At 49.1% G+C, this 20,636-nt stretch overlaps 1 protein-coding gene and 1 long non-coding RNA gene across 2 annotated transcripts in view; one reads left to right on the forward strand and one right to left on the reverse strand.

Moving 5' to 3' along the window:
* On the reverse strand, window positions 1–5,977 carry tnfsf11 (TNF superfamily member 11). Its single transcript, NM_001278889.1, is given in 4 exon segments — window positions 1–440; window positions 2,787–2,901; window positions 4,968–5,003; window positions 5,783–5,977. Coding segments are annotated over 4 exon segments (786 nt in total).
* The window catches only part of LOC144988579 (uncharacterized), a 27,092-nt gene continuing 12,263 nt past the window's right edge, over window positions 5,808–20,636 (forward strand). Inside the window, exon 1 of the long non-coding RNA XR_013652501.1 lies at window positions 5,808–5,944. This is a non-coding gene — a long non-coding RNA (uncharacterized LOC144988579). The remainder of the gene's footprint in view (window positions 5,945–20,636) is intronic.

Consider the following 20,636-nt stretch of genomic DNA (forward strand, 5'->3'; position numbering starts at 1 on the left):
TCAGTTGCCCAGCTTTATGGCTCCAAAGTAGGTCTTTTCTGCCTCCTGGTCCAGCAGAAACGCGTTGGAGACGTTCACAAACAAAGCATCTCCTTCCACCAGGTGGACCCCCCGGCTCTGCTGGGCACAGTACATGTTGAAGCTCGTGTTGTTCCAGCGCATGGAGCTGCCCGTCTTCATCAAAACGATTTCTTTGCCGTTTTGCCTGATGCTCTCACGGTAGAAATACTGGAACAGCTGGGTCGGGTTGCCAATATCCACAGGGGGGTCTTCGCGCGGCCCGCTGCTGTACGGCTCCAGGTTGTAGTGGCGGAAGCAGGTGTTGGCGTAGACGTAGTAGAAACCGGACTCCTCCACCCTGAGTTTTCCGTTCCGATAGGACATTCGGCGAAGGTTTTCCGGCCGCCCGTCCCATTCAATGACGATGGCGCTGTTCCCCTCTGTGGAACGACAAGAGCAGAGTTCATGACTTGGAGCAAAAACTAAAACTTTAAAGTAATAAAGGAACACTTCATTGACATAGCAGACATAAGCTCCAATTTTGACAGACATGGTGTGGGCTCCACTAAGCCATTAAACAAATGTAACATTTAAGAAAACGCGAAAATGAGAAAACCCTTCACTGAAAACCAAAAGAACTTCTGGGTTGCATCGCACTTCTACTTGTTTGGTCTTTTGCATCCGCTATACACTTTTCATAAGTCAATTAAATTCTGTTTTTTGGTACATTCTGTTCGTCAGGTCATGCGTGTTTTTTACTTGTTTTCCAAACTGCTCTTGGAGAGGATGTAGATAGAAATGTGCCAGCTGAGAAGGTTAAAAGTCGCCAACCATTCTTGTACTCATGACCAACAGGTCTTTTATGTTGCACCGAGTCAGCAGCTTCTTGTTGACAGTTGAATGTAGTGTGTGGGCGGTGCACCAGATTCCTTTCAGCTGGCTTTTTTCTACCTCCTTGCTGGATTTAGTGGGTTCTCACTGACTTTAGGCCCATTTTAGACCACTCCATGTGCCAGAAGCAGACTTTCATCGTGAAATCTGACTCCACTCATCGAGTAGTCAGGCTGAGCACACTGCCGAGGCAGACAGACACTGAACGGTACGACCTGGGCTCCATATATGCCTCTGATGACAAGCCCTTTCTGTGTTTAATACAATCCCTTTTCCAAACCCCACTGAATCCCTTTTGGGGTCAAGGGGTTGCTGGAGCCTATCCCAGCTACTGCTGCAGACACTTTATGAGTGTGTCGCAGGGCCACACAGAGACCTAGACTCACATTTACAGTGGTGGACAAAATAGTTGGTACCCCTCAGTTAAAGATATAAAGTCCACAATGTTCACTGAAATGACTTGAAACGTTCTAAAGTAACAATAAATTAAAATTTATTGAAAATTAAATAATCCAAATCAGCCATTACTTTTGAGTTGTTGATTAACAGAATTATTTAAAAAAACAAACTAATGAAATAGGGCTGGACAAAAATGATGGGACCTCTAACTTCAAATTTTTTGCTCAACCTTTTGAGGCAATCATTTCAATGAAACGGTTTCTTCCAGACCCCCTGTGGCAGATGCAGCAAAGCAGCCCCAAACAGAACTGAGCCTCCTCCATGTTTCACAGTAGGGACAGTGTTCTTTTGGTTGGATGCTTCATTCTTGAGTCTACCAACATAGAGCTGATGTTTCTTACCAAGAAGCTCCAGTTTGGTCTCATCTGTCCAAAGGACATTTTCCCAGAATGCATTTTTGCAAATTCCAGTCTGGCTTTTTTCTGATTTCCTTTCAACAGTGGTGTCCTCCTTGGTCGTCTCCCATGAAGTCCACTCTGGCTCAAACAACCATGAATGCTGCGATCTGACACTGATGTACCTTGATCTAGTAGTTCACCTTTAATGTCTTTGGAGGTTCTTCTGGGCTCTTTGGATACAGTTCCAACTATCCGTCTCCTCCATTTGTCATCAATGTTCCTCTTCCATCGTCCAGGGAGGTTGGCTACTGTCCCGTGGGTCTTAAACTTCTGAATAATATGTGCCACTGTGGTCAGGAACTTCAAGCTGCTTAGAGATGGTTTTATAGCCTTAACTTTACCATGTTTGTCTATAATTGTGTTTCTAATGTCCTGGGACAATTCTCTCCTTGGCTTTCTGTTGTCCATGTTCAGTGTGGTTCACACCTTTTCACCAAACAGCAACTATGTGACTATTTGTCTCCCTTTAAATAAGCAGACTGACTGATTTGGGGTTTGAAAACAGCTGTGATGTCAATTAAAGGACATACCTGAGTTCATCATGACCCCCTGGAAAATTAGTTCTGAGTTTTATGGAGGTCCCATCATTTTTGTCCAGCCCTATTTCATTAGTTTGTTTTTTTAAATAATTCTGTTAATCAACAACTCAAAAGTAATGGCTGATTTTGATGATATAATTTTCAATAAATTTTAATTTATTGTTACTTTAGAACGTTTAAAGTCATTTCAGTGAACATTGTGGACTTTCTTTCTTTAACTGAGAGGTACCAACTATTTTGTCCACCACTGTACACCAAGGGCCAGAGTGGAGATATCAGTGGACCTGTGAAGCACGTGTTTGGACCGTCAGAGGGTTTTTCTTTTCCCCACAGCACCATGCAGGCCTGCTGTAATCCCATTTGGCTGAAAACTGGAGATACTTGTACCTGCATAAATGATTTGGTGCATGTCTCTCTTTTTTCACAGCACCAACCTCAGAATAGAATTGTCCATTGTGGTACTGAATCTCTTTTATACCCGCGCGGTAGATCAACTCACTTTTTTTGAAGTCCTGAGGAGCTCTGATGGGGAGGTGGGCTGACGGCAGAGCTCTGACCTTCTTGGCCTTGCGGGGGTCTTTCAGCGCATTGAGCACCGGCTTGGCCTGGACCTCCTGCAGGCAGTAGAACAGTACAGCTTCAGGTCCGTTTCTGCGTGGCATTAAGCTGCTCTTTCTGGTCACTAATGAGGAACGCCATGCTTTGAGTTTAAAGGTGAAATCATGCTAGTTAGTCTCATGACTTCAGAGAAACATAGCTGGCGATAAATACGTGTTTTTCCATTATTGTCCCTGAAATGTTTCAATTAAAGCAAATATAGCCACGTAGTGCTTTCTAAAGGGCTTATAATGATCTGGGATGTCATCTCCATCTCTGTCAGTCTCCAAGAGGTCGCCTGTATCGGACAGAACCTCAACCTGGCAGAACGGTTTCAGTAACGGCAGTTCCAGTCTCCCAGAAAAGAAAGCAAACTAAACCGGAACACGTCTAGTCCAGCTGTGAAGAGCTGTAAGGTCCAGAAACACTTCAGTCATGCAGCACAGGAAACAGGTGGACAACACCTGGACGACAGGTGAGGAAGAGATTAAGGTGGAGAAAGACATGGAGAACTTTTGAAAAATAATCGAGAACAGACGGAAAACACGAAGAAATCTAAAAATGTACTTTTGCTGATTTTTCTGAAAAATGACCTAGACCTGTATGTCACCCCCGGCAACCAAAAGATGAAGTGGTTGCTATGGAGATGGACCAGAAAAGAAGATGGATTTGTCACATACAGCGTAGGGGGGCAGGGGCAGAGTGAGGGGCATGAGACAGCCGCTCAGCAAGGGGAGGTGGGCCACAAGGGGGCGGTTAACGCCTGCGGGCAGCTCTAGTCGGATCTACTTCCACTTTGTTCCAAAGTCACGTGATCAAGGACGCATGTCTTTAGTGAAGAGACGTTCCCGTCTGTCCGTTCTGAACCAAGAGTTTCTGGGAGCAGCTGTTGGGTCACAGAGGTCAGCTCATCTTCATCTGTTCTAGCAGCACCAGGTTGTGGGTGCTTTTACTTTGGGATCTCAGTATGCTGAGCCCTTTGCCTTTTCACTGACGACACCTGACATTTGCTTTGTTTAGCAGAGAAGAACACGGCACATCTGCTGCAGTGCACTAGCTGCTGTCCTGCATGAGAACCAGGACAGAAAAGTCTTTAGGGGCACCCCATGAGGGTGGAGTCTGCGGTGGGATGGGTGGCTTTAAGGTGTTTAGCTGGCAGGGGTGCCCTTATCTGGGCCTGGAGGGCCGGTGTCCAGCAAACCTGCCATGAAGCTTCTTATTGGCTGAACACACCTGTACAGGTAATCAGCAGCAGGTAAGAAAGGGTTTGAGGAAATCCTGCAGGAGGCCGGCCCTCCAGGCCTGGATTTGGGCGCCTTAAAGCCACTTAACCCACCTCTGACTCCTCCCACTTGGAACACGTTCAGAAGTCTACATCTTAACAGCTCTACAAATATTTGCTCACAAGTCCAGACAGATGTGCAGAAGTGGGAGGCGGGCGCGCTCTGCCGTGCACGAGCTCTGCAAGCCTGTCGTCTGCAGCTGGCCTGACTGCGCATGCCCTGGCCTGCAGCTGCGTGGGCTTCGGCTCCCCAAAATTCTCCTTCCTCACTCCATCAAGTTGAGGTGTGGATCCCCAAAGCTAGATCTCACTGCTTCCTCCCCTCTGGGACATCCAGACCAGGTCTGTCCAGGACCTGGACATGTGTTACTCCAGTTCTTCATTAAGCTTCCAGCAGGACAAAGACATGGAGACCTGCTCAGTCCAACGGCGCCGCAGAGCGGTGGCTCCGAGCCCGCTGCCAGCGACACCAGAGTCGAAACACAAACACACGAGCTTTCAAGTGAAACCAAAGCCTCATGGGAAACCGCACTGACATCTATGGTAGGTTCACCAAACCCTCCAAAAAATGGATTAGAGAAAAGGAGTTCTGGAGGACAGCAGCCATGGCGGGACGAGCGACCCCTGGCGCCGGCCCGTGACTCACTGCAGCCTCAGGCGGAACTGTAGATGTTTGCGCTGCAGCGGACCGGCCCGGGCTTTTGTGCCGCTTACAGGGGCTGGGCGTGCAAAGTAACAACACCCGTGAGAAAATCCCTGCTCCACTGAAGGAGGAACACCTGATCCGCTCTGCAGACTCACCTCGATGGGCCGGTGTGGCGCCGTGGACAGGTCCACCTGTGGGGAGAGAGAGAGAGGGCCGGTTAGAGACCGACAGCAGACGGGTGCTGGGTGAGGGAGTGGGAGAGGCCCACTGCAGCGGGCTGTCCCAGTGGAAACACTCTGGTACCCAGGTGTTCAGGCAGGTCAGGCCCCTCCCACTCCAAACTCCACTTTCTAGGGGTCATAGGAGCCATTTAACCCTTGTGCTATCTTAGATGACCCCCCCCCCCTTCCATTGAGGTGTCCCCCCTACCATGACAAAGGTGGATAAAGGTGGAAAGATTTCATGTAATCCATGGACACCAGTGAAGATCACAAATCATTGAAGAAAAAAGGTTCAGAGCACTGTCTAGTGGGTCTAGATGACCCACTGTCTAGTGGGTCTAGATGACCCCGCTCCATATGTTAAAGTGCCTAGGATAGCACAAGGGTAAGACCTGCTGCGCTGCATCCGGAGTAACGGATGATGGAAGTCAAGGTTTCTGCCGGCAGACAGCAGCTCGGAGCCCGTTTACGCGCCCGGACCTGGACCGGACCGAGTCAGAACTCTGTGACCCCCGGCTCCACTCGTGACACTACATTGATGACAGACATGTCTGTAAACATTTGAAAGTCCTCCTGTCAGTCCACCTGTGTGAGCGTGCGCGCGCAGGTCGTGGACAGTGGAACAGCTAGTGGCGCGTTTTCTGAAATCACGAAGCCCTAAAAACTCCCGGTAAACGAGGAAGTGTGTGTGACCGCAGCGCGCTCGACAGGCTCCTCGGAGCGCGCGCGCGCGCACAGGCTGCCCTTACCTGTTGCAGATACCCCGTGAGGTGCAGCAGGATCGCGACGCTGGAGGCCACTTGCAGCAGCCCCATGACCGCGAGGGTCCCGAACAGCAGCGGCCGGTGGCTGGACTCGGAGCTCGGGCCCGCGTGCAGGCGCTGCTGGCCCGCCTCCACGTCGTTTCGCAGGTAGGACCTGTAGTCGCTGTGCGCGGCCGCCATGACGCGCGTCGCGTGCGGATCGGCCCCACGCTCCCGGACTCTGGAGGCTTGTGACACCCGCAGCCGGAGCGCACGTTCGGGCAGGAGCGTTCAGCGGACAGAGCTGAGCGCGCGGCGGGTTCACGCGGACTTCTGGCTGCTGCGGTGCTCAGCTCAAAGATATGAACGCCTCCCGCGCGGCGCGAACACGCCCCTCGTGACACAGCCAGTCCTCAGAAACGGTCTCGTGCAGTGTGCTGCGAGGCTCGTGTCACGGCGCAATGTGTGCGAAACGAAGACAAGACTGTTTATTAAAGTCATACTTGTACGGATGCCGCGGAGGTCCAAAGCTGGGAAACTGTAAAACTGTTCCTGCTTAAGAAATACGTAAAAATATCAAAGTGAAAGAAAACGTGTGGTTTCGCAGGGAATTTTCCCTAAAGTTGATAAGAATCTCCTTATATTTAAGAGATATTTTAACAAAAAAGTTGTCTTTTTTACGAACTTGTTTGAGCATGCGCAGTTATGTAATCCACTTAAACAACTTTGTGACCCTCAAACCATTTCAAAATAGAACCATGCAGTTTTGGGATGCTCTGCTTTTCTGCTCCACCCTTAACGTCACTGTAAATCCAGAAAATCCAGACCAACGTGTTTTCATCCGGACCTACATGAGGAGATCAGGACTGATCTGTGTTCTCATCTTCATCAAGTCATCTTCATCTCTCCTGCAGACGGATTCAGGATCACTGAATATTCAGAAAGAAAATGTATCTGGAGACCTTCTGTGACAGAATAGAATAGAATAGAGTATCTTTATTTATGTAGCACTTTTCCCAGAACGAATCACAGTTTTATAAAAGGAGCTTAAAATCATATCAAAACACAAAGAAGTATTAAAATACACTAATAATAATAAAACAAAACATAGTAAAGCATGGACTAAAATCAACTAAAAGTTCTCCTGAATAAAATCGTCTTGACCTGAGATTTAAAAGAGTCAATTCAATTTTATTTGTTTAGCCCAAATTCACAACAACCGTTGTCTCGATGGGCTTTCGTATCGGTAATTGAAAAAGTAAAACAAAATCAAAAGGATCACGAATACATAGAGTTCAATAGGAAAATACTAAAATGAACTAACAAACTGACTAAGCTAAACTGGACATCTCTGCCCTTAGACCCCCCTTCTCTGTAAGGAAAAACTCCTAAAAAAACGAATTCCGGGAAAAAAACGAAGAAACCTCAGGGGTGTCCACATGAAGGAGGGATCCTCCCCCAGGACGGACAGGCGATGTACCAGAACTCTTATCTAAATCTACAACTACATATATAAAGTCCAGCCGTGGTTGGGGGGACAGTCAGGGGGCGCGAGTCGAGCTGGAGGCAGGATCCACAGCCAGGTGTAGGAGCATGAGCAGAGACGAGGTACTCGGTCAGGTACAGGAGCACGGATGAACCAACAGGAGTCTGGAAGCACTCCCACTCCCCAGGAGGGGAAAGAGGGACAATACATGAATGACTGCACAAAACAGAGACATAGAGAACTAAACGATGAATAATGATCAAGAATAGATAAGAGAGGAAGGGTAGAAGTAGATGAGAATAGAAAGTAGTCCCTTTTCTGAGGCCAATAACAAGTCATTAGAGACTCTAACTAGTGCAGTTTCCGTACTGTGGTGAGGTCTAAACCCCGACTGAAAGTCTTCAAAGTGGCTGTTGTCCTGTAGGTGGCAGTAAAGCTGCTTAACTACAACTCTTTCTAGGATTTTAGAAATAAAGGGCAGGTTTGATATCGGTCTATAGTTGGCCAAGATGCTAGGATCCAAACTGGGCTTTTTCAGAAGAGGTTTAACAACTGCATATTTAAAAGACTGTGGCACGTAACCCGTTTCCAGAGAGGCATTTATCATTGTTAATATGGGATCATTAATTAGGGGAAAAGTTTCTTTAAAAAGTCTAGTGGGAATTGGGTCTAACAGACACGTTGAGGATTTGGAGGACGTAATAACTGATGTTATTGATCCAAAGCAGTGAAGCAGTCTAATGTTACAGAGGTTTCTATGGATGCCTCCACTTCTACCGCTTCAGCCTGTTCTGGGCTGATAGTAGGAATAACTAGAGCAATAATCTGAGCAAAGACAATGGAGGGAGTTCCAAAGACGAGGAGCAACGGCTTGATCTAGAGATCTCCTCTAGTCTTAAAGTGGGTTTTGGAACGCTTACAGACTTTAGCTGGAGGACCTGAGGGATTTCAGCTGAGCTCTTTTTGAGTTTATAAAGGCAGGAAGAGCTCGGCCATCTCTCAGAGCACAAGGGAGGAAGGAGTGCGGCCCTCCTAACGGTGCTGCAGGTGTGAGCCAACACACAGCATGCTGCCGTGCTAGAGAGGGTCTGCAGGCCTCACGCAGAAGCAACAAGGGCCGGCGTTCAGCTGCAGAGGATGGGGGCCTCCCCCTCCCCTGCAGCTCTCTGAATGATGACAGATAAGCCGTCTTTGATGGTGGTGTCACAGCACGCCAGAGGGCTGCAGATCATACGTCCCATGTCTTCCTCCCCTTTCCATCCCTGTGTTATCCAGCCCACACAGCCAGCAGTGGGCTTCAGAGAGCTGGGGTGTGTGGGGGCATTCTTGAACGTTCAGGTGGAGGTGATCTGCATCACTTCCTTCAGCACAAACACGGTTCCTACATGAACCTTCTGCTTTAATGACGTTCAAAAACTTTCCAGCATTTCATTTTTGTGCAGCTGCGGTTGTGAGATGATCTTTGCACATTTGTGGTCTCTTCAGACCATAAGAATGTTGCAATGTGTTGTTTGAAACTGTCCTGCCTCAACGTGCACGCGTACATTCACAGACAGAAGACACATTTGACGCCACAAAGAGCCCTGAAGCGGGACAGACCAAGTGGCGTTCGCTGTTTAGGTCAATATGTTAGGCTAAAGTTAATCCAAAGAGAGTTTGGGAGCGGCTGGGAGGGTGTGAAGCAATTAAGGAAAACATCTGAAAGAAAACAAAGACCCCCACCTTAATTAAGAGGTCAGGGGTCTGTGTTTGCTTGTGAGCCTTCTCTAGCATTTAAGCTGCTTCTCTACAGTGTATGCTGATGGCTCATTTTCACACGAGTGTGGAACATGCCGTCTCATTAGCCCTACACGCTGCCCTCTCCCACCTGGAGACCCTCTCCCACCTGGAGACCCTCTCCCACCTGGAGACCCTCTCCCACCTGGAGACCCTCCCCACCTGGAGACCCTCTCCCACCTGGAGACCCTCTCCCACCTGGAGACCCTCTCCCACCCTAACCCTAACACGAACACCTACGTCAGGATGCTGTCTGTAGACTTCAGGTCAGCCTTTAACGCTGTGATCTGGGACTGCCTGCCCAATACCACCAAACCTATAGACAAAACGTAACGTCACCATTGGCAATAATACATACGTGTATTTAACTTCACTGCATTAAATACAATTTTCAAAACCTCTGACATGAGCTGATTCCTGATCTCATCCAGTTTGCATCCTTTTAGCAGAAAGATAAAGAAATATTTATATATAGAAAAATGACACAGCCTGCAGCCTGCCAGGAGAAATCTGAACAAAATGCCAGAATCTTGGGAAATCAAAACACTGGAGAACATTTTTCAGCAAAAAAACCTAAGAAGTCTGGCTTAAGGTTTCAATCACAGCTTCACCGTCACTTTGTGTGCTTGGTGACATGAGTGCCATCGATGTAGAAGGAGGATTAGGCTCTATCATTTTCATAACTCTTTGCATTGCTAAAAAAACTATTTTAATAAATTGGAAAAGCAAGAAAAATATAAATATAAGTCAACACAGAAATCTGCTGCTTGATCATATCAGCTTGGAAAAAATGTCAGCCCAAGGTTCAAGTAACTTTGAAAGAACTCAGTCTCTCTGGTCTCCCATAGCTAACTCCGTGACTTAGGGGGTGGGGGGGGCCTGGTCGTCGCCGCTCCTTGCCCTTCTGCCGTGGGCTGGGGTGGGGGTCGGGGCCTCCGGTGCCTGGCGGGGGGTGGTGGGGGCTCCGTTGGTCGGGGGGTCGGGTCCGGCGCCTGGGTTGGGCGGGCTGGGGCGCTGCGTGGTCCTCTGGGCTTGGGTGTGGGGGTGCGTGGTGGGGGGGTGGGGTGGTGGTCTGGCTTGGCTTGGGGGGGTGGTCCCTTTGCCTGTGCTGGGGGGGGTTGGCGGGGGGCGCTGCTCGGGGGGGGGGCCCAGCGGCGCTGGATGGGCTTCCCACCTACACCTGGGGCTGGGATCGGCCCTTCCCTGGCTCTGGGGCGGGACGGGATAGCCCTCTTGGGGCCCCCGGTCGCTCTGGGTGTCATCCGCTTTGGCTGCGGGGTCTGGGGGGTGGTGGGGTGGGGGGTCTTGTCGGCCCTGCCTTGTGGGGGGGCATTCTGGGGGAGGGGGGGGGGGCACTATTGGTACGGGGCAGGGGGGGTTGACGGGTCGGGGTCTCCGCTGAGGCCATCGGCGGTTTCCCCGGCCGGTCGGCTGCCTCGGTCCCGTCGAGGCCTGACCAGAGCTCTTCCAGGGCCGGCGTTTGGGGGTGGGGGCCTGGGCTTGCTCCTGGGGGGGGCCGACGCTTTCTGGCTCCTCTCTCTCTGTGTGGGGGGGGGTGGTGCTGGGCCTGGGGTGTCGGCGCCTCCGGGGGTGGGGCCCCTGGGCTGGGTGGGCCTGGCCCCCTTGCTGGGGGGGGGGGGGGGGGGGCAGCTGTCTGACCACCGGGGGACAGTCTACCAGCTGTCCCCAACTTACCCCCTTCCTCATATAACCTCATAATAGGGTGAGGGGGTGGGGGGCTTAGCCTGCGATGAGCCTTGGGGGGGGGGGCTTACTAGGCAGTGGCCCCCCTCCCATGGTTGCCGTATGGAGTGGGCCCCCCCTCTTTCGGTTTTATTTGCACCTTAGACATGTAGGGCCCTTGGTAGGGGGGGTGCTTGGACATCACTGCCAGCAAGCAGCGGATGTCCTCCTGGCACCCTACCCGCCAATTTTAACCACACCTTAGACATTTAGGGTCCCTTGGTGGGGAGGGTGAGGGGACGTCACTGTGAGTAATCAGGAGATGTCCCCTCAGTGCCCTACCCGCCAATTTTAACTGCACCCCCCTTAGCACACACACCCCTCCCCCCTCAATATATACATTCCAACATAAACACACACACATGCACACACACACCCTCTCAAACACACATACACGCACACACATTTTGCAAGGAAGGTGGGACCTAGGGCCATCTGTCCCCTGCCTCTTCCCTGGTGGGGGGTACGGGCCCCTTTGCAACGGCGGCCGTGTCCCCGGGGTGCCGGCTTCCTGGGCCCGGCGGTGCTCTCTCCGCGCGGCGGGGGGGTTCACATTACATCTGAGCCGGGAGTGTTCGTGTCCCTGGGGGGTGGGTTCTGGTCCTTGCTCCTGGGCGCTGGGCCCCGCCATATTTCCAACTGTGGCCGAGCCTGGTCGGGCCATATTTACAACACCCCTTGTGGGCCCTCTTTTTTTCCCCGGGGTTCCCCCCCTCTTGGGCGGGGGCGGCGGGCCCCTGCCCCGCTCCTCCCTGGACCAGCCGCGGGCCGGGCGGATGGCTGCCTGGAGCGCGGAGCGGGTCTCCCTTGGGGGGTCCTGGCTCGTACCTGGGGTTGGGGCGGGGGGATGCCCGGAACTCCTGGGTGGTGGTGGGGTGCTCGTCTGGGGCTGTGGGCGTCCGTCTCCGGTGGGGCCCTGCGTTGGGTTCTCCCGGCGCGGCGGGGGGGCTGCTCTCCTGGTTGGGCTGGGGCGGCGCTCTCTCTCCCTCCGTGCTTCCCTGCTCTCTGGCTCTTGGGGCCTTGCGGCGGTCCTGCTGGCCCTGGCCTGGGTGGCGGGCTTGGTCGCCCGGGCGGCGGTTGTTCCCTGCCGGTTCCCGTGTGGCGTTGGGGGGATTCCGGCTGCCGCTGCTGCTGCGGTGGGGGTCTTGGGGTGGGGATGGCTGGGCACTCTCCCTCCTTCTTTCCACGTTCCACCATCCATTTTAGAAGAACATAAACACTCACCTGAGCACAGGTGTTAGCTCACCTTTGCACTTACAGTTTGCATGACTGAATGACTGAAATATTTCACACTAGTTGGTTTTAAGGCATAAGTATGCGTGTGAACACTATCTGTTTTGTATATATGTCGACAGGTGGACATTTTTTGCAGCTAGCAGGTGTGTTTATAACATTTGAGTGTGTGTGTGGACAGGCTCCGCCCTTATTGTACTACATTTGAACGTTACCATAATGATTAACAACCAGTAAACTTGTTGCTTTATGCTGCTTCATGGTCTTATCCCCCTTCCCCTCCTATTATCACCCCCTACCCCCCCTCTCTCTATCGTCCCTCTCTCTTCTTCCCCTCTTTCCTTTTCCGTCCGGTCCAACACCAAAGATTTTCAGACATGATTGAAATTAATAAAGTTTGGCCTCAATTACAAAAGGGGTTTATCCAGACATACCTTTGGTTTGTCTGAAGATTAATAACCCCTCTTGTTAAAGTAAAATCTGTCCAACACAAGAGGCCCTCAGCTCTCATCTGTCTGCCTAGCTGTTGGACAGGACAAGTTAAAAAAAAAAAAAAAACCTAAGAAGTTAGGAACTCCACACACGCAGTGAACAGATGCATTAAACAGTTTACTTGGAAACAAATAGGATCCTTATAGTGAGGATTATCTTTGGGGATTACAACATCACCCTCCCACACCAGCTGGAGGACCTGGGACCTGCCTGTGCTTCAGCGGCTTCCTCTCTGGTCACAGACAGAGTCAGAGCCACACATCCACGGCTCCCCCCAGGGTTGTGTACTGAGTCCTCTGCTCTACTCCTCGTTCACTCATGACTGAACTGCTGTCCGTCACAGCGACACCATCGTGAAGTTGGCTGCTGACACCGCAGAGTTGGGGCTCATCTCTGATGGCGACCAGTCTGCCTATAGAGATGAGGAGGAGCAGCTGTTGACTTGACATTCATGGCTTATCTAAAAAATATAGCGTTTGGGGGGGGCAGAGCATCTCGGCTTACTTGTCCACAGCCTCTTACCACCGACCGTAGATCCCCATGTGATGCATGCCGACTCCGTCTGCTGACAGTTGAGTTGTGCTGGAGTTTTAATCCAAGAGCAATGGCTCTTGTAAATAACGTCTAATGCTGAGTTCGTGCTGAACGGGATTTCCACGTTTGCATCAGCTGCCTCTGTTTGGACACACAGCGAATTCGCTGCTCCACGCCTGTCCAAAAATTTTTCCTTTAGCTTGAAACCCCAGACACATGTGGGAGGAGCCACCACCAAATGTTGATTGCTATGTGGAGCAGTGTCTGTGTTTATGTCAGTTACAATGCATGGAAGACATGTTGACAGATCAGGTTCTCTTCTTCTCTACAAGAGCATCAGTGATCCCATCTCCATGGGTTCATGAGATCCTTCACAGACTCCCCCAGCACAAGGAGCTTCACCATCTACTGCAGGATGAAGTCACGTTGAAGCTGTGTTTGGCGTGAACGCTGCTTCAGTCAGATCCAGCCGTATGGTGGGTTGACCCACAGGTGCTGTGGGGGTTTTTGGGTTGTTTGGGTCTGTGGGGGGTCAGAGAGAACAGTGGCCGCAGCTCAAGGGCAACACAGGTGTGTCCCTGAGGGTCATGCGGCCGCCTCAAGGGATGTAAACAGAACGACACTTTAACAAATGGACAGGCAAGGCGGGAATCTGCAATCTTCTGATCAGAGGTCGACAATCCTGTTTTATTGCATTTGGGGTCTGGTTCAACGGACCCTTCTCTTTATGACTCTTTACATTTTGGCATTTGAAGGTAATGATATAGAAAATTGGATGAAGTGTCAAACTGTTGCTGAATTTGAAATGTGTGCCCTCAAACAGGAGATTGTGGTTTGATCCTGGAGAAACCTTCACACACAAAGGACCTGCTATGGATCCAAGTCCATCATATTCAAAAGTGATACTTTCTTCCATCACCATAAATATTTTATACCCCCCCTCCCCCCCCCCCTTGGTAATTGTAACCCCAATTACCATTTCACACATCAGAAGTCTTGACCAGTCACCATATCTGCACAAAGAAAGTCTCCGCCCCTCCCTCCTCTTTGTTTCACCTCCTGCATTGATTACTGTAGCTCCTGTTTCTTGGGTGTTCTTCACAAAACGTTTCATGTGCTTTGAGCACATGGAGCACCCCCCTGGCCCACATGGAGCACCCCCCCTGGCCCATCAACACCAGAACTCCTCCAATCCAGCACATCACCTAAATGCTCCACTAGAAAACAGAATTTAAGCTCCTCCCACAGGTCTTCAAGGCCGTCTGCAGGACCTGGCCCACAAATCCCTCTGCTCTGATTCTCATCTCCACTCACTTTTGTTTTTTCTCATTGTTCTCCTTCATCCATCTTGGTGTTTAGAGAAAAGGGGGGTGGGGGTACACTGGTTTTCAAAACTCAAGAGAAATGTTGATGCCAAGGAAGGTCATGGGAAAAAGCTGGCTCCTTTTTAACCCCCACCATGGCCCAAACCCTCAAACTTCATGGCTCTGCATGTAATACTCCATGATTATGGGCTTGCTCAACTAAGGAATGTTGTAGTGTACCGCATGCCCCCCGCCCCTCCTTTGCAGCACTTGCATGGAGTTGTGTTATTTTATTTTACTGCCAGAGTTGGAGTTTTGTGAGGATGGGGACCTGGCAGACCCACAGCTCCTGAGGTCCAGTGCCTGACTGGGGGAGCCATGGAAGTGAACCCTTCTTCTGATTTTCCTGGAGCCTCTGGGTTTGCTCATGGGTCTGTTGTGAGGGGTAGGTGGGTGTCAGAAGGAGGACGTAACCACTACCCTTTTGGGGTCAATTGTGTCTGCTGTTTGGCCGTCGCTGGGGGTCTGATGCTCCTGCAGAGGATAATGTTCCGCTGGTTGATCCCAGAACCGTTGGTACCTGGACCAACAGCTCACCTGAATGAGCTCTTGGGACGGGAGGGCGGAGCCTGAACACGGCGTTGCCCGTGAGCTGGTCGGGTTCTGCCTAGTTCAGATGAAAGCGACCACCATGTTTCCACTGCATTCAGCCCGTTTGGTAACCAGAACCGGAGGGGAAAAATGTGAGAAAACAGTTAAAGGGAAATGGGTGGAGTGAGTATCTGAAGGATTGGTGCTGGGGGGCGGTTGGGGGGCGGTGAGCCACCCGGGGCTGCAGCACGTCCTCTCAGGGTTCTCACACACTGCCGGTAGGTAAAACAAGCTTGAGCTTTTCCACAGAGCTCTCTTTTATCAGACTGCTTCACAGACTCATGGCATGCAGAGCTGTCTTTTTCCTCTCACTCCCACATCCTCTGCGGTAACAAGGTCGTTCCAAGTCAGCGTTGAGGCGCGCACACACATGCACACTCACACACACACTGCATTTCTCAGACTGCCGCCTCCATAGTAACCCCTGTGTTTACACTCTGCCCCCCCTCCACCTCTGCCGTCACGTCATACTAGCCTGCGGTTTGATCATAAGTAAACGTTTGAAAAGAAAATTAGAACAATGATGGGCTCAGGCGGGGATCTTCCAGACCATTAGGCATATCCTGTTTCAGCTGATGTGTGTGGGTTGAAGTGTGGGATGAAGCCTGAGCAGAAAATCAAAGCAGCCTCCTTTGCTCTCTAGAGAAGGGAGCTGGCAAAAGACAACTGATACCAAGAAGAGTTGAGCAGATCTGCATGCATCACAATGCTCTACTTGTCTGCGATTAAGAACACGACTCCTGAGGCGTTGCTGGATGGCGGGTGGGTCTGGGAACAAACCGAGGTAGATCCCGAACGAGGACATTGCAGGAGCAACTTCCTCTTTTGTCTGAGCAGCAGCACGATTTGGGCAGCACGCCGGTACGGATTAGAGTAAAAAAATCTGAACTGTGCCGAGGTTGCCGCGTCGCGTCAACCAATCAGGGACTCAACTATAGGCATGTGACGTTTTCAGTGACAGCAGGTAAAAAAAACACGTCCAATATGGTGGATCGATCCGATGGTTCTCTTCTGAACCCGCTGTTTCCCTTTTGGTGCAGCGGGGTTTCCGGAGACCGTCCCATCTATGGTTGGAGAAGGTGGCTACGTCCTGGATCCCGATCCCTATGCCGGCTCCCAGGATGCGACCTGTCGTCCACATTTGGTCAACCACATTTTTCACGAAATGTCATACGCATGCCCCCAGCTTTAGTGTAGTACCACCTCTGGAGTTTTGTAGAAACTTTGACAGCGGTAAGAGGTCGCCATCTTGAATTTAGAAAAAAAAGAAGCACTTTTAGTACCAGATGCAAACGAAAACTCGATCTTCATCGATAATTTCCGAACTTCTCGGCCATCTCTAGGAAGCAGTTTAGGAAAAAATGTTGCAATTAGAATAATGTTAAGACTTAATGAATGTACCCATGGCTAAAACTGAACAAATGTATATTACATTGAATACGGACATAGAAGGAATGTGGGCGTGGTTAGCAAAAAACCTCGGTTGCTAAGGAAAACCAAAGGTTTACTTTTTCCAATTCTTTTGAAACGTATGTCAATCTGTTCGTGATCCCCAGTTGAACAAAACATAAAATGGTTGCTATGGAGATAAAACCAACAGAAAAGCCGCCATTTTGAAAAAAGTGGATTGCAGGCTGTGAGGGCAGAACCCACTGCCCCACAGTTAAGTTAAGTTCATTTGTTATATTTTTCTCTTGAATAAACCATTTCATTTTATTTCACACATTTCATAACAAAATTGACTAAATGACTTGTGCACACATTTAGTTAATTTTGTATTGTTTTGAGAAATTCTATTCTTTGAGTTCTGTTTGAGGCCTGATGCTGGGGCAGAGGCTGGAGCAGGAAACTTCCTGATGATGTGGCAGTGGGAGGAGCTGAAGAAGCTCCTGATGACTTGGAAAGGGAGGAGCATGGACAACTTCCATCTGGAGAAGATGGAGGGGAAAGACGAAGTGTATTCTTATGTTGGACTATTGTTTGTATTTTTTGGAATATGTTAAGCTTGCTTTGAGGTACAAGTTCAGTTTCTGTTGAAGCGTTAAATTACTAGTAATTTACTACTTTAATTAATATTTAGGTTTTGAATGTTTTGTATTTGTGCTCCCCTCCCTATTGTGTCATTGGTCTGATCAGCCAGTATAAAATCTCCCTAATGTTTCCTGTTGGGGGGTCAGTTTGAGTTCAGTTGGTTTGAGCTTTTGTTATTGATTCGCTCAGTTACATTTTTGTTAAGTTGACCCCATTTTAATTTGAGCCCCTGTCGTGTTGTGTTGGGTAAAATAAAAACCCCTGATTTGAAGATCTTTTTGTCCTGTGGCTCAATCTCTGCCGAGCGGACCCTGACACAGGCCATGCAACGCAGACTCACGGCTTTAATTACCTTTTTTATTCACATATAACTGGACATTTGACATTGCTATTTAACATTTGTATTTACATTCATATTTAACATTTATCATTAATATGTAGATCTATATTTAGCATTAAAGATACATACTCTCAAGTCACAGATGAAGCTTTAATTGTTACAAATACTGACATATTGGGATATAAATTCAGCACACATGGAAAGAAATGTCTAAATGAGGGGAATTTGTCACATAATTATTTTTAGGAGAGGATGTCTTACATTTGGTGCGTCATATACTGACTCACCTGGTGGTCTGTGATCTTAGAATTTGCAGTGGTCCACCTGCGTGCCTCATTTCTCACCTGCAGACAGTCTGCATCCACCTGTCAAGGCAGTTGTGACTAAGACTTAGGCAGGGTGCAAGGGACAAACTACAATTGAATACAATAATAACAAAATGAGTTGGTCAGGAGGACCATCTCTGTCCTGGGCTGTCATCTGGACTCTGTGGAGGAGGTGGACTTATGAGCTCCTTCAGACACCCCCAGAGCAGGAACGAGTGTTGGTGCAGATCATTCAGACTGCACAACTCCTCTGTCTACCGAGGTCATCCAAAGTATTAATTTATCTGTTTTTCTACGTTCATGTTGGCCTAATGTGGTGATCAGTGATCTGTTACCTGTTTTTCCTTTGACTTGCTGTGACTGGTGAATTTCTCCTCTGTGAGATCAGTAAAGTTCAATTCTGTCCTGATACTGTCCTGCACCTTCATTTCCACCCTCCTTTTTCCTTCACTAACTTTCACTCACCTGTGCTGGGTGATTACTCGTTTTCCTCCAGGCGTGTTCAACGGTATTTAAGTGGCTCAGTTTCAATTCTTACAGTGGTGGACAAAATAGTTGGTACCCTATAAGGCTATAAAACCATCTCTAAGCAGCTTGAAGTTCCTGTGACCACAGTGGCACATATTATTCAGAAGTTTAAGACCCACGGGACAGTAGCCAACCTCCCTGGACGATGGAAGAGGAACATTGATGACAAACTGAGGAGACGGATAGTTGGAACTGTCTCCAAAGAGCCCAGAACAACCTCCAAAGACATTAAAGGTGAACTCCTAGATCAAGGTACATCAGTGTCAGATCGCACCATTTGTGGTTGTTTGAGCCAGAGTGGACTTCATGGGAGACGACCAAGGAGGACACCACTGTTGAAAGGAAATCATCAAAAAGCCAGACTGGAATGTGCAAAAATGCATTCTGGGAAAATGTCCTTTGGACAGATGAGACCAAACTGGAGCTTTTTGGTAAGAAACATCAGCTCTATGTTGGTAGACTCAAGAATGAAGCATCCAACCAATAGAACACTGTCCCTACTGTGAAACATGGAGGAGGCTCAGTTCTGTTTTGGGGCTGCTTTGCTGCATCTGCACAGGATGTCTTGAAGTTGTGAAGGTCAAATGAAATCTCCAGATTATCAAGGCATTCTGGGTAGAAATGTGCTGCCTAGTGTCAGAAAGCTTGGTCTCAGTCACAGGTCATGGGTCTTCCAACAGGACAATGATCCAAAACACACAGCCAGAAACCCCCAAGAATGGCTGATAGAAAAGCGTTGGACTATTCTGAAGTGGCCTCCTATGAGCCCAGATTTGAATCCCACTGAACATCAGTGGAAGGAGCTGAAACATTTGGAGAAGACACCCGTCAAACCTGAGACAACTGGAGCAGTTTGCTCATGAGGAGGGGGCAAAAATACCTGTGGACAGGTGCAGAAGGCTCATTGACAAATACAGAAACCGTTTCATTGCAGTGATTGCCTCAAAAGGTTGTGCAACAAAATATAAATTCTAGGAACCATCATTTTTGTCCAGCTCTATTTCATCAGTTTGTTTTTTTAAATAATTCTGTTAATCAACAACTCAAAAGTAATGGCTGATTTTGATTATTCAATTTACAATAAATTTTAATTTATGGTTACTTTTAAACGTTTCAAGTCATTTCAGTGAGCATTGTGGACTTTCTTTAACTGAGGGGTACCAACTTTTTTGTCCACCACTGTATGTCAGACGATACTGTGATTTGTAGTGAGAGCAGAGAACAGGTGGAGCAGAAGCTAGAGAGGTGGAGGTTTGTCCTGGAAAGGAGAGGAATGAAGGTTAGCGGCAGCAAGACGGAGAACATGTGTGTGAATGAGAGGAACCCAAGAGGAAGAGTGAGGTTACAGGAAGAAGAGATGAAGGAGGAGGAGGATCTGAAGGGTCTAGGGTCAGCAGTCCAGAGGAACAGAGAGAGTGGAAAAGAAGTGAAGAAGAGAGCAGGCAGGTTGGAATAGGTGGAGAAAAGTGTCAGAGAAGAGTTTGAGCTGGAATGAAAGGAAAGGTGGAGAAAAGTGTGGAGAGAGCAGCCATGTTGTTTCCTAGAGACACTGAGGAAGACAGGAAGCAGAGATGAAGATGCTGAGGTTCTCTTTGGGAGGAACCAGGATGGATCAGGAAAGAGGACATCAGAGGGGACAGAACATGGTAGAGGTTCTGGAGATAAAGCCAGACTGAGATGGTTGAGACTGAAAGATGCTGAGTCTAGAGCTACCAGAGTTCTAGAGGAAGACCAGAGAGGATTCTGGATGCAGAGAAGGAAGACATGAAGGTAGCTGCTGGTAGAGGATGAAGAAGACATGAAGGTAGCTGCTGGTAGAGGATGAAGAAGACATGAAGGTAGCTGCTGGTAGAGGATGATGAAGAAGACATGAAGGTAGCTGCTGGTAGATGATGATGAAGACATGAAGGTAGCTGCTGGTAGAGGATGAAGAAGACATGAAGGTAGCTGCTGGTAGAGGATGATGAAGAAGACATGAAGGTAGCTGCTGGTAGATGATGATGAAGACATGAAGGTAGCTGCTGGTAGAGAATGAAGAAGACATGAAGGTAGCTGCTGGTAGATGATGAAGACATGAAGGTAGCTGCTGGTAGAGGATGAAGAAGACATGAAGGTAGCTGCTGGTAGAGGATGATGAAGAAGACATGAAGGTAGCTGCTGGTAGAGGATGATGAAGAAGACATGAAGGTAGCTGCTGGTAGATGATGATGAAGACATGAAGGTAGCTGCTGGTAGAGGATGATGAAGACATGAAGGTAGCTGCTGGTAGAGGATGATGAAGACATGAAGGTAGCTGCTGGTAGAGGATGATGAAGACATGAAGGTAGCTGCTGGTAGAGAATGAAGAAGACATGAAGGTAGCTGCTGGTAGAGGATGATGAAGACATGAAGGTAGCTGCTGGTAGATGATGAAAAC

Source organism: Oryzias latipes, chromosome 21 (assembly GCF_053564925.1).
Source record: "Oryzias latipes strain Hd-rR chromosome 21, Olatipes_Hd-rR_3.1".
Taxonomy (NCBI): Eukaryota; Metazoa; Chordata; class Actinopteri; order Beloniformes; family Adrianichthyidae; genus Oryzias; species Oryzias latipes.